The sequence below is a fragment of the Festucalex cinctus genome, chromosome 17 (genome assembly GCF_051991245.1).
Source record: "Festucalex cinctus isolate MCC-2025b chromosome 17, RoL_Fcin_1.0, whole genome shotgun sequence".
In the NCBI taxonomy this organism is placed as follows: Eukaryota; Metazoa; Chordata; class Actinopteri; order Syngnathiformes; family Syngnathidae; genus Festucalex; species Festucalex cinctus.
The window spans coordinates 3,115,342-3,129,839 of record NC_135427.1 but is presented as its reverse complement, the minus strand read 5'-3'; the positions used below and the strand labels follow the sequence as shown (position 1 = coordinate 3,129,839).

General features: G+C 37.7%; 1 protein-coding gene across 1 annotated transcript; it reads right to left on the bottom strand.

Annotated features, from left to right (window-relative positions):
- Positions 1-375: 375 nt before the first annotated feature.
- Positions 376-13,802, bottom strand: LOC144004846 (metalloproteinase inhibitor 2-like). Its single transcript, XM_077502465.1, has 5 exons — positions 13,415-13,802; positions 4,738-4,838; positions 4,542-4,650; positions 3,029-3,153; positions 376-1,748 (listed from the first exon to the last, which is right to left on the bottom strand). The coding sequence occupies exons 1-5, from the start codon at positions 13,542-13,544 to the stop codon at positions 1,551-1,553; spliced, it is 663 nt and encodes a 220-aa protein (XP_077358591.1). The 5' UTR covers positions 13,545-13,802; the 3' UTR covers positions 376-1,550.
- Positions 13,803-14,498: the final 696 nt, after the last annotated feature.

Below are 14,498 nucleotides of genomic sequence, written 5' to 3'. Positions count from 1 at the left end.
GATTTCCATTTGTGCAATTCTAGCACCCTCTGGTTGCTAGTTTTTTTTTAGCGCAGTTTAATTTTCACAAGGCATGTTTTGGCCCTTCTATGTTGAAAATCCATGATAATGGTCAGATGAAGGTGAATGTATAATATGGTTGAGAACTTGGTCAGTATGTGGAGGAACTCAATTTATTCTATTTATTAATTTATCATTTAATTGTATTAATTTTATTTAAAAAATGGTTTCAATGTATTGTAATGCTTGTATTAGTGCCTCTATATATATATATATATATATATATATATATATATATATATATATATATATGATAAATTATATAATTTTGTGTTTTTGTTTTTTTACAACATTCTGACCTTTTGCATCGCCAACCTCCCCATAATATCGTGCTAATTATCATATCGTGATGTTTGGATATCGTTACATCCCTAGCAGGGCTGCACTGGCACCAAAAAAAAAAAAAGAAATAAAAAAAAATAAAAAATTAAATAAAAAATGGGCCCTGGCATTTTGACTTAGGCCCACCAACGCGACTCTTGCCTAACATATAGTTCTGCCATTGATGTTTATTGATGATGTATTTTGCTATCTATATTCAAAATGGATTAATGGACTGGTCCTTCCAAATTGTGGGCTAAAATGTAGGGGGAAAAAAATTAAAAAGCACTGAATCGGCCACAAAAGAGGCCGGCCCACCGGGCATCTGCCCTGTATACCAGATGGCCAGTCCAGCCCCGATACCTAGTATCTCATGGATGTTTATACTGTTCAGGACTCATCGAAGCCGTCTCCACGGCAACGAGACCATATGTTTGGCGAGCTGGAGATACTGTGCATAGTTTGGGGCCCGGATGACTTGCATCAGTTCACCGACTCGGCTGAAATGCTGCAGGCTTACATGGTTCGGATTTATCAGTAAACCGATTCTAATTAGCAGACTTGGCTGACTTGACTCGTTTCCATTCCGAGTTGACCGTAATTCATGGAAAATGGGAGCAAGCAAACTTGTATCTTGTCTGGTCATGTACATTCACACCATAGACTGGTCCAGTGAGTTGTTTATCAGCAAACAAAAATGCTGAGTCGTGTTTTGAAAGAAGACTAGCCTGACATGGGCGCACTTTAAAAAGGACAAAAAATGTGTTTAAAAAAAAAAAAAAAAAAAAAAAAAAAGGCAACTTGGAATTTCGGCTTTGGATGAAATGGACAACGAGGTCATTGATGTGTAACATCTTTCGATCGATTGGTTTGGACTTAAAAAAAAAAGCTTTAGAGGAAGTGCTAGTCGCTACAAAACAATAAAATAAAAATCAAAAGTAAAAGTTGTGTCCTCCTGACGCCAGCCTCAGGAGGAATATACATCACTTGACCAGTCTCATACCTCAAACGCGACAACAACAAATAACCCTCATTTTGGTTTAAAATGGAAACAGAGAGGCTACAGATTCTTTTTTTTTCTCCCCCCTCTAAATCAAAATGGCCTGATGTTGGTTTTTCCGTGACGGGGTGTGAATTGATACTTTCAGGCCCGAGCGGCGGGGCCTCCCCTAGGGATCCTCGGCGTCCAGGAACTCCTTCTTGGGCGGGGCCACGCCGCGGTACCAGGAGCAGGATCCGTCGGCGCGCTTGACGCAGGCGTAGTGGTTGGCCTGGCGGCCGTAAACCTGCTTCTCGATCATCAGGTCCGTCCACAGGCACTCCTCGGGGGCCGAGATCTCGCAGGGAAGCGAGGGGCAGCGTACGATCTGCAGCCCCACCACAAAACGGACACTTTTTTTTTTTTTTTTTTAGCATGCACGAACGAGTCTCACAGAACAGAAGTGTGGCCAATTTTGGTTCAAAGGGATCCAACTCCAAAAGTTCCAGAGTTTAATGAATTGTTGGTGTATGTCCCAGACCTGTCCTGGAGATGACTAAAGCTTTTTTTTTTTTTTTCTTTTTTTTTTTTAAATAGATTATATATATATACACATTATATATTTATTAATATATATTATATATATATATATTATATATTAATTAATATATTTAAAATCAAAATTATAATATTTTTCATTAATCTTCTTTTTGAAATATAATTTATATATTGATTTAGCTTTCTTAACTCATTCACTGCCATTGACGGAAAAAGACGTCAATGATGCATTTTTTGCTGGGCTGGCAGTGAACGTTTTAAGAGGTTTTTATTGAAACAAACAAATTACTATTAAATATTTAGTCACTCTAAAATGTATTTTAAAAATTATATTATAAGCCAGGGGTGTCCAAACTTTTTCATTTGAGGGCAACTTACAGAAAATCAGAGGGACGCAACGCTCATTTTTTTATTTTCGCCAAAATAATATTGTCATATTCCGATTATACTGTTGATCACTATCATATACTGGAATGATTTTTCATTTTTTCATTGTTTTATTGATAAAAGCAAAATTCTTGATTGATCGATCATTTAATATTTAATTTAATATTTATCATTCCAGTTGTACATACACAGTAAATTCTATAAAGTAAATTTTATTCTAAACAGAATCTATTTGGTCCCACTCTAAAAAGTGTCAAATTTACATTTGGAAGTACAGTAAAATATTCAGAGTAAATATTACTCAAAGTATTCTTAGCGTGTACGAGAGAATTGGCTTATTCTATGAAAAAACACTTAAAGATTTTTCTTTCACTCTGAAATTCTAAGTACATTTTACTAATTTATTTAAAAAAACAAAAAACAAAAAAAAAACCGAACGAACCCACGACCTTCAGCTTGGAAGACTAAACTATGATTGTAGTGAAACATTTTTAAAAAGAAGTGCATATGTTAAAAAGCATATCATCAACGACTATATGTCCAATTTCACATTGGATTTGCTTTTTTTTTTTTCTTTTTTTTTTTTAAAACAAAAATTACTGACCAATTTAAAGTGGATAGAAATAGAAAATGCAATGTTAATGACAACCATGGTGGTTTTTTTTTTTTTTTTTGGGAGTGATGTGAGGAGTAACAAAAAAACAAACAAAAAAAAAACCTTACCTTGCACTCGCAGCCCATCTGGTAGCGTTGGCTGAGACTCTTCTTCTGGGTGTTGCTCAAGGAGTCCCAGAGCATAATGTAATCACACAGCGTCACGTGCATTTGCCCGCCGGCGTCGGCCTTTCCTGCAAAAAAAGGACAACAGCGGACGACAAATCAACTTTTTTTTTTTTTTTTTTTTTTTTAGCTTTTGAAACATCTGCCGAGTTTGCAATATTCTCGTCTGCGGAGCCTGCTGCTCTCATAGGACGACACTCCTTGCAGCTGCAGCGAGGATGAGTCATGCAGCATCAAATAGCAATATTAGGTCTGGAACGGTATACGTGTTTTCATTGTGATATTCTTTCTTCCTTCTTTAGTCAGGGACAGGAAATGTCATCGCCTTGTGCACTGGCCACGTGTACTCAGTAAACAAACACAGTGCAGCTCAGCCTCTGGTGAGCAGACATCACTGCTCGCAACCTTTCAAATGTATTTAAAAAAGCAAACGCCAAAAAAAAAAAAAAAAGATGAAATTTTAAGAGAAAGGTGTATTTTTGTACTCGTGTTTCATATTTTGGTGTGCTTAATGTGCAAGAACATTGATCAGGGGTGAGCGAATATTGGTCCAGGGTCCACATCCAGACCATTCTTTCACTAGCGTTTTTTAATAAATAATAAAATAAGAAATTGAGTTGAGCATTAGGTAGATGCTTTGTTTTTGTTTTTTTAAGTTTTATTCAGTGCAATAAAATAATTTGCTAATTGACTCACTGTAAATAATAAAATAACTACCAGTATCAGTTATTTCTATATTAAATATTTGGTTAATATTGAAATTAGCAAAATGGGAATTTGCAATCATTTTCTTTTTTTTTTTTTTTTATGTTTTTGTTTTTTTAATTCAGTGTAATAACATTTGCTAATTGACTCACTGTAAATAAAATGACGAGTTATTTCTATATTAAATATTTGGTTAATATTGAAATTAGCAATAAGATACAAAATGTGAATTTTTTAATAATTTTTATTTATTTATTTAATTATTTTATTTATTTATTTTTTAATGAATTGACCTGAACTCAAAGATCAAATGCAAGCCTTGAGCATAAAAAGAAATCCAACACAGACTTTAATGACTTACCAATTAGGGCTTCAACTAATGATTATTTTATAAATCAATTAATCCTTTGATTATTTTGGTGATGAGTGGGATTTAAAAAAAATAAATAAATAAAAATAAATTTAATTTTACCCCCTTTAATCAAAAACAGGTCACTTTTTCAAATTGAACAGTGTAGAAAATCTGCAAATGATTCATTTACTGGTTCGGTCATTAACGAAAAAAAAAATAAAAAATAAAAAATAAAAAAATAATTAAAAAAATAATAATAAAAATTAAAAAAATAAAAAAAGAACAGAAAAAAAGTTGATCATTGTTTTTGATGTTTGAGGACAATTGAAATCAGACCAAAAATAATGATCTACTGGCAGTATTATGTGATTCCCTCCACTACAATCAACAAATACACACCGGAGATCAAGTACTCCTTCTTGCCGCTAGCGTCCAGGGTGACGCCGCACACGGCCGACACGGGTGCGGTGAAAATGGTGTCGATGTCCTGATTGGGTCCCTTGAACATCTGCGGTGGGGGGGAGGAAAAATAAAAAATAAAAAATTTGAACATGAAGCTTTGAGGACACATCAAACGCAATAGGCTTGCGACGACCTTGATCTGCTTGACGTCATACTGAATCCTCTTGATGGGGTTCCCGTAGATGTCGTTTCCAGAGTCCACCTCGCGCTCGCCGACCACCTTCGCTCGGATCACTGTTCAAGAAAACAGACGGTTTAGTACATTTGTATCCGTTTCCGTTTTGCAGCAATTAGCATTAGAATTCACATTCCTGGTGAAAACACTTGACAAAAAGGGCTTGTTGCAACATGGCCCTGGCTGATCTCTTATACTCTGCTGCCACCTTATGGCCGTTTTCTGTAATAACTACCATTGCTTTAAGCCACATATTCACATCAGGAGCCGCATCAAAGCCTTTGGTATGCTCTTTCATAAAAACGTGTAAACACGGTTTTGGGAGGGGTGGATACAGTATTTAAAAACGTTTTTACACGTTTTTGGGATTGAATGAGTTAATCACGAAAATCATGCTGTGGTATTTTTAACATTGCATTATGACTGATGCTTCCTGCTTCCAGACATGACCAGCTGAACTGGAGATGCTATGATGACTAAAAAAGGTTTTTCATTCTACTCTATTTAAAGAACCTGAAAGCGGATACGAACACAGTGTGCGCGTGTTTGACGACGTCCCGCTTCAACTATGCTTACGACATTAAATTCTCAATGGAAAATGTGAGCAAGAGAGTCAAGGAAAAACAATCAGAAGTGGATGAAATACACAGAGACATTCACTGAGCCACACTCAAGTTTGTTAACATCACACTCACTACGCTGCCCCACATGAGAAAGAAAGGACAACTACTCTGTATTATATATAAAACAAAACAGCAGCGTAAGCAAGGGTTCAAATTACATCCATTGATGTCATTTTTACAACACTGTGAAGTGCTTTCATGTGAACTTTCCGCAAGCTCCTTCAAGCATTTTGTACAGGTTGAATAATGCTCAACTTTATATACTTGGAACCGTGCGCAAACGTCAGCGTTTTCAGTCCCACTCCGCAAATATTCAGCACACGAGTGTGGTTGTACCTGGCTGGCGCTCCGGCCTGCATTCCTCTCCGGTTTTTCCCCCCTCCTGCTCTCACTTCCTGACCTCATTTTGAGTTGCATTCTAACGAGCAGAGGATCGACGACGGGGGTGCTAAGATGACAGGAAGTTGCCGTTAAAATTAGCAGTGTCGGCAAGATACACAAGATAAATGTAGTAGCCCAGCACGTGTAAAGTTTAAGATGAAGCACCTGAACACAACCCCCCAAAACTAGTAAGTAGTTCAATGGTATAATCAACCAAGCCATGTAAAAAAATGTCTCAAGGATCCATATCCAAAATTGAAAAGGAAGTCAGACATTTTGGCGTGAAGCAGCCATTTTGGGGCTCATACTCGGATGAACGTCGACAACGGGATTCACACAAATGAGTTCTAATCAGGTACACTAGATGAATTGGCCACGCTAAATTGCGAACCACAGAGGAAGAAGATGACTACTTGAACTGTAGAAGATCTAAATCGACACAATCATGGTAGACAAACCGTACAAGATGTCAGACACATAAGATGACAATGTGATCCATAGAAGCAAACCACAGGCAGCAATTGTAGAAGAAGACAACAGAATCCAACAAAGATTTTGCAAACTAGAAGACTAACTGTAGAAGAGAGCAACGCAAATCGTAGAAGACTATACGAACTGTAGAAACCGAAGACTGAAGGAGCTAAAGAACTGCACAAACAGAAGATGTGAAACAGAAGACACCAATGTAGAAGAGGATGATACAAAGCACAGATAAGTGGGCAAAACAATGTGAAGAAGAAGACGCAAACTGAGGCACAGGACGATGCAACGTCGTGAACGGAGAGACTGTAAAATGTAGAAGACGCAAACTAATGAAGAGTAACTATGCCAGGTAGAAAGTCTCCGCAAAACGTAAATTCCAGAATTAGGTTGAGAACAGTATGACGCCAACTGTAGAAAACCCAATATAGAGGACACAAACAGTATAAGATGTGACTCAATAGACAATGAAGAACCCATAGAAGAACCACAGAAGATGAACGTTGTAGAACACGAACTGAACCGTGGAAGAAAAAGATGATGGGAACGGCAGAAGACATCACAAACCATCAAAAACAAGTCATAGAAGACGAAGCAAGAGTCATACGTAGAAAAGACAAGAATTTAGAGGGACTTTGGACAGACCTAGTCACAGTGGAGTCTACAGACTGCAGATCAAACACCACAAGGTCATGTGATCTGCGCCACACCGCCAATCCAACAGCAAACCACCGAGTGACCCACATTTCGCTTGTTAGCGTTCTCAGGATGCGGCGGAATGACTCAGATTTTGATTTTGGACAACTTTTCCATGCACAAAGTCCCCCGCCACCCCACTGCACCACAGCCCCCTCCTCCAATCAGCCCACCACCACCACCATGACGACCCTCTTCCTTTTCCACATGCTGAGCCAATTACATCAGGCTGCGCTAAAGCTAAAACGTCAGCTGTAATTTCTGTCATGTCAGCTGTATGCCATCTGCAATGCTAATGTACAACAGCAGCGTGTTAACAAACCCCTTTATTTTGAAATACACCATCCTGGTATGGACTTCCTCCTTTACTACTTACGCTCACCAAAAGTTAAATGGTGAAACTTAAAAGTTCCTCTTTGTGAAAGGTGGATGTTGCATCATTTCAGACATCAGTAGAATTAGCCTTTACTTCAGCATGTTTGACTTCCCCGCGTCTTCAAGTTATTTCTCTGCCCTGCGAGGCAATTTATAGTATCTTTTGTACATTTGTTTGACTTCCTGTTCCTGCCAATTAATTTCACTATACTTTGAGGAACGATTATAGTAAGAGTGACATTAAGCTAATAGGAGTAACTGTTTAGTAGTCTTTAGTGTACATTTGTTTGTTTATAAATAAACATGTTTCGTAGTTCTACTTTGAGGACTTAGTATAGTAAGAGTGAGATTAAGCTAATAGGAGTAACTATTTTGTAGTCTTTAGTGAACATTTGTAAATATGTTTCGTAGTTCTACTTTCTGAGGACTTAGTATAGTAAAAGTAAGATTAAGCTAATAGGAGTAACTTTTGTAGTATTTAGTGTACATTTGTTTGTTTATAAATAAACATGATTCATAGTTCTACTTTCTGAGGACTTAGTATAGTAAAAGTGAGATTAAGCTAATAGGAGTAACTTTTGTAGTATTTAGTGTACATTTGTTTGTTTATAAACAAACATGTTTCGTAGTTCTTTCAGTGTCCTGAGTGAACATTTCCCGCCATGTCTCCCTGTTTATTTAGCCGGCTAATGAGCATTAAATTTAAATGTTAAGCAGTCAGTCAATAGCCCAGCTAGGCAGTGTTTCAACGTATTTGTCTTTGTTACTTCGCTGCCAGCCTCTCATGCCGTCACAGCAGCATCTAAAGTGTGCTTGGTCATTTCTTCACCGCCTGGACTAAAGACGACCGATTAGCTTAGCGCTAGCTAGCTACCATTGGCCAGGGTACTGTGAGAGATCCTGGGAGTTGAAAAAAAAAAGTTATTTTTAACTAAAAATGTCCAGCCTGAGTTGCAATTGGAACAGCATAGTAAGCATTACTGGCATTTTTTATGTCTACAATTGGACATAAGGCCACAAATGCTTGAGTCCCCCTAATTCTGCCTAGCAACAAGCAGCCGCGTAACCACAAGAGAATTGTTGCTGTGCTAACTAGCAAGTTAAAACCGTATTGTCGCCGATGTTTGCGGCGAGAGCATGACACTGCATGACCGCTGCGGCTTGCGGCCCGCCATGCAGAATCAATGAGCATCAAAACAGCTTGTCATACACGCAAGTTATTTACAGTATGGAAGCCATTTCCACTACATAAACACCCATTGTCGCACCGCATCATTTTGACGACGTTGATTGCAGGAAGCACACACAGACGGCTTAAAAACAAAAATGCTCTCAACGACTGTGCCGCTGGGTCACGCGTAAACCAAAAACCACATTTTAGACTTCCTGTAATGGACTGTTGACTCACGAAAGGTCTAAAAAACACACCGGCTCACCAAACACAGACATCCTGTTTCTCAAGGAATGGAATCAAAGGAGCATAAGACGTTTATTTGTTGGGATGATTTTTTCCCCCCTAAATATATTTTTCGTAGCTTCCACATCCCCGCTTGACATGCACTGCTTACACTAATAACAAGGCTGTGAGCAGAGGCTAGTTTACAAAATAACGGTCAGTTTTGCCAAATTAGTGATTTGGTTGCTGTATTTAGCAACCAACCCCAAACAGTGACTATTTTTCAAAAGTGTGCTTAAAATTAGGGATGCACGATAATGCTATTTTCAACCGATACTGATAAAGCAAAAATTTTGAAAGTGCGGATGTCGATAACCGAATTTGGAAAGTGCCGATGGTGATGTCGATAATCAATAAGGTAAGCCAATAATTGTTTGCAAAATTAACTACAATACAAATATACCGTGGAGTTTACTATTAGTCTAACATGTACAAATGCATTGAAACGTGTAAAGTTTATACAATGTTTCAATTTATGTAAAGCACCATGAAGCTGAATTTGATTGATATGAGCTACAACCACAACAGATGGACCAACGTGGCATGTCGATTATCGGCCGATTTCTTTATTATCTGGTTTATCTGACGTCAAATAGTTTGATAATTGCCGCTAATTATCGGCCGATTTCTTTATTATCTAGTTTATCTGTATGAAATCAAATTGGTTAATAATTGCCAATAGTTTTCAGCAAATGTCTATGATCCGGTTTATCTGTAATGAGTCAAATTGGTTGATAATTGCCGATAATTATCGGCCGATTTCTTTATTATCTGGTTTATCTGTTTGACATCAAACAGTTCGATAATAGCCGATAATTATCGGCCGATTTCTTTATTATCTAGTTCATCTGTATGGAATCAAATTGGTTGATAATTGCCGATAATTTTCAGCAAATGTCTTTTTAATCTGGTTTATCTGTAATGAGTCAACTTGGTCGATAATTATCGGACGATTTCTTTATTTAGTTTAGCTGTATGAAATCAAATTGGTTGATAATTGCCGATAATTATCAGCCGATTTCTTTATGATCTAGTTTATTGTATGAAATCAAATTGGTTAATAATTACCGATAGTTTTGAGCAAATATCTTTATGATCTGGTTTATCTGTAATGAGTCAAATTGGTTGATAATTGCTGATTAATTATCGGCGGATTTCTTTATTGTCGGGTTTATCTAAAGAAATCAAATTGGTTGATAATTGCTGATAATTTTTGGCAAATTTCTTCATCTGGTTTATCTGTACGACGTCAAATTGGTCGATAATTATCAGCCACCGATCTTATTGTACATCCCTACTTTAAAATCTATTTTATTTCGAAGTCATATTGCCCAGGACACATCAAAGTCTGCGTAAAAACACCTAAAACGTTCCCACTCGTCATATGAAATTCACTACAGTCAATAGACATAACACAAACAAAAACAATGACAAGCAAGTGCAACTTCTCACACCAATTTTCTCACACATTGCTAATTTTATTGCTTCCCCCTCGCTTGAAAACACACCCAGGATGTCATCCAGATGTCACCCGAGCCGCAGCGTTCACTTCCAGCGTTACCGATGTTTTTTTTGGCATGTTTTGAAGTGCTCGTCCCTTTTATGAAGCATTCCTGTAATTCCGAAACTCGCACCACCCCTCCTCACAAAAAGGAGTGGAAATCAAAGTAAAAAGACAAACTGGACACTAGAGAGGAAAGTTTGCGGTGTGGTTGAGATTCGATTTCTTCTCAAACGCTCGCCCCCCCCCCCAACCCTGAAGTGAGACCGACCCTTTCCACACTGCTTCTCTCTTTTTCCCTGCGCGGTGCCACGTTGTCCCGGCCGAGCCCCGTCGGCATCCCGAAGGCCCCGTTTCGTTCCCAGACTGCGCGTTTAAACACACTTACAGAAAACTAAGAAAACAGACAGGAAAAAAAATGCGATTATGAATGTGTCTCCAATGCAAGTACAGACAGAGTGTAAAAATGCGCTTTAGTGGGGACTTGACTCAACTTGCTTGATCTTTGCTACAGAAATTTAGGACTTGCTTGAAGATATTAGCGACTTATGTTTACACCACACTTGTTGGTAGAATTTTATAAAGTCGTCGTAGTGAATAAGAATGAAAGTTAAAGTGTTTAAGCAACTAATTGAAGCAGATAACTACATTGGCTTTCATATTAAGTCGTGATTTATTTTCAAGGGAAGCTTATACTATAAAGCCAAAAAGATTATACAAAATCGTTATTGTTGGATTCCCACATATGTTATTGTGATTTGTATTCTCCACACTTTTTTTTGCCACGTAATAACTCCCACTTAATACTTCCAATTAGGGCTGCACGATATTGGAAAAACATGCGATATACTTGCTGAACATAGCGATATCGATATTATTGCGATATTTAACATGTACCTAAAGAAATGTCATTTTTTTTACCTAATGAAAGAAAAACATTTTTCATGTGGCAAAATAAGCAACCTTAATGTAATCTTAGTTAATTAATTGTAATTATGTCTTGATAATTTTCAACTATTGAATGGCGATGCACATTTTAGTTAGCGTCTGACTGGTCAAATTCATATAAAAAGCGTAAAATTCCATATAAAACTTATTGCGTGCCTTTGCGATATGCATATTGCAAGGGCCAATATCGCGATATCGATATTTTTTCGATATATTGTGTAGCCCTACTTCCAATTTACATTGTTCAAATTTCAACTAGCTACAAAAATTCACGTCTCTCAGGATATATATTTGATTCCACATTACTTACAATATTTGTACAATTCACATTTAATATCAACTTTTCCCCATTCATCGTCAATGGGACAGACATTGAACTTTTTCTAGGTATCACTTTCCATGCCCACTTTATAACTCAGAATTTTGGCACAGTTGGTAAAGTGCATTGTCAAACCAGTAGGTTATAATTTTATAATTTATCTCTCACTTAACTTCATAAGCATTCCACATGCATTCAAATCTTAGCGTTTATCAGCATTTATTAGCATTCAGCATTCCCGCGCAATTTCTCCGGAAATTGCACTTAGTCTAGTTCAGATTATTCATTCATTCATATTCCCAAAGCATTTCATGCTCAGCATGCGGTTTCCTTGGCAACCTGAGGGTCACATTGGGACTGCGAAACACTCATGTATACACTTTAATGTCTCAACTGAATCTGTATGTAATGAATAGACAGCAAAGCATAAATGCTCCCCATCCAACCTGATGGGATCTTGAGCAATACAGCAAAGAGGAAGCGGCAAAACTGTCCAAAAGATTGCCGTGCTAACTGCGAAACTTGCGACGTCATACTCAAAAAGACCTTTCCTTGTAAATATTTGTTTTTCTAAATACATTGGCAAAAAAAGTAACATTTACAGAAGGAGAATTCTGATGGGGACTGTAAAGTAGCAAAATGTGGAAAAAGTGAATCACTGTGTGGACTCCCCAGATGGAGATATAAATATATATTGTATAGACAACAACACAGTAGACCAGACGCTTGAAACGTTTGTCATGCGGCTTAAAATGATGCAACGGCGTCTTACTTCCAGTCCATAAAGAGGAACTTCTACAATTCACCTTCATCATTACTGAGTACCCAAAATGGGTCACACAAACGTAGTGAAAAAATTCCAAGGTGTCCTTGATTCTTCAAGGAAAACTGCAAAAAAAAAAAAAAAAAAAAAAAAAAAAAAAAAAAAAAAAAAAAAAAAAAAGTGGTTTTCAAATTTTTTTTAGCTCATTCTGTAGCTCCCTAAAATGTCACAAGATGGCACCAAGGCGCTGTCTAAGAGAAAAGTAGTAATTGGTGTCAAGGAAGTATAAAGAAGTTTAAGATATTAGTATGAGCAAATATAAACATTGAATTACTGGCTGTTTTTCATGATATTTACTGGTAGTTTGATTATATTTTTGTACATGCAGTTGTCATGTCATCATTTTTTTAATTTAATATGAATGTGGTGCTCTAAAAGTTATGTTTAAATATACAACAAAACTCTTTTTGTGTTTTTAACATGACATTTTCTTTAATCATTCTAAAAGTAGGTCACGACTTGATGACAGCAGATGAGAACCACTGCACGACACTACAATAACTAAAATCTAGCCAAGGTTAAATAAACATCCTAAATCAAGACAAAATATTTTTGTTCTTTTGTCTGATGAGATATTTCTTCAGACCAGACAGTTTTTGTGTTAAGGGCAATTCTCTTGTGTCGCCCCTCTTAAAATATTTTCAAAGTATTATGACTATAATTTCATGAGTGCAAGTAGTACAAATACAGATGTTTCTTAGATGCTTTTTTGGGGTAAATGAAAATCTTGCCAAGCCGAATTTACTGTTTGATTGTGAGGTCTTTCTACATAAATTGATTGATTGATTTCTCATACAATTAGAGCAATTAAGGACCCGTTAAGCCCAGTTTTTGCAGTGTCTGTTGTGCTCTAGAAGGGGCTCTGCAGGAGGGTGCTGCTTTTAAAAATCAGCATGCAAACCGAGTCGTGGCCTTGAACAGCACACAACACCACTAGAAGGCTAAACAGATTGATGATTCGGGTGCTAGTTGGTGTGGCATGTGGAACAGACAACAACAACAGTGTCTGGGCATGTGTGGGCGGTGTACTTACCCACGTCGGCGTTGCAGAAAGCCTGTTGCGGGTGCACCGGGGCGCAGCTGCACGCCTCGGCCAGCTCCTCCGCCCGCCACACGAGCAGCAGTGCCAGCGTGCACAGGACGCCGTTCACGCTCAGCGACATTGTTGACGCAGACAAGGCGACTCTTGGGGTTTTCTCTTTTTTTTCTGCAGTGTTGGCGGTGAAGACGCCAACGAGAAGTGACTGTCGTCTTGTCTGTAAGGATATCTTTTTTTTTTTTTTTTAAATGAGCGAGTCAAGACGTCAACGACAAGACGAACGAACGGTTGGCGTAAGTCACAAAGGTAAAGTCAGGTTGTGTCGCATTCAGAGCCGAGTTCGTTTGGTCGAGCCGTTCAAGGACTCTTGTTGTCGTCCGTTGCTCGGCTCTTTTATAGACGCTGTTTACTGGCCACGCCCCCTTCCTGCTACAGCAAGTCGGAAAGGCCAAAAAGACCGGAAACACAATTGCAGCTGCAGTAACGATTACAAGTTGAAGCCATACGATTACTTATAAAACGTTTTAACACGAGCATTAATGGCAGAAAAACACCTACCGAATTTAAATTGAATGGAATTCAATATTTATCTGTCGTTGCTAGCTTATATGCGCTGCTGCTTACAAGTAGAACATGGCTGTAAAGTTTACACAACCTCACGCTTCAGTGTTGCCAACTTAGTGACTATGTACAGCGGATATAAAAAGTCCACACACCCCTGTTCAAATACCAGGTTTGTGTGATATAAAAATGAAGCAATTACAACTGAAACAATGTGAAACAACTGAAATAATATGGTAGCAAAAGTGTGCACACCCTCAAAAGTAAATGCCTATTTCTGTATTGTAAAAGCAATATTTAGCCACGTTGGAAATTTTTGCCTGGAGGTGCGATTAATTTGTCGAGGTGAAGCGAATCCCTGCTGACTTTTGGGAAAAAGATGAGGTACACCCTGGATTGGTTGCCAGAAGAGATGTAACAATATCTAAACATCACGATACCTTATATATCAGGATATGAAAGTCACAATATGATAATTATCACGATATTGTAAAAAAAAAAAAAATTAAAAAAATAA

Coding starts and splice junctions, on each gene's coding strand:
- LOC144004846 (XM_077502465.1), bottom strand. CDS start 13,544: ATGTCGCTGAGCGTGAACGGCGTCCTGTGCACGCTGGCACTGCTGCTC. Junction 4,839..13,414: donor TTTCTGCAACGCCGACGTGG/GTAAGTACACCG, acceptor TTTCTTGAACAG/TGATCCGAGCGAAGGTGGTC. Junction 1,749..3,028: donor AGATGGGCTGCGAGTGCAAG/GTAAGGTTTTTT, acceptor GTGGGGCTGCAG/ATCGTACGCTGCCCCTCGCT.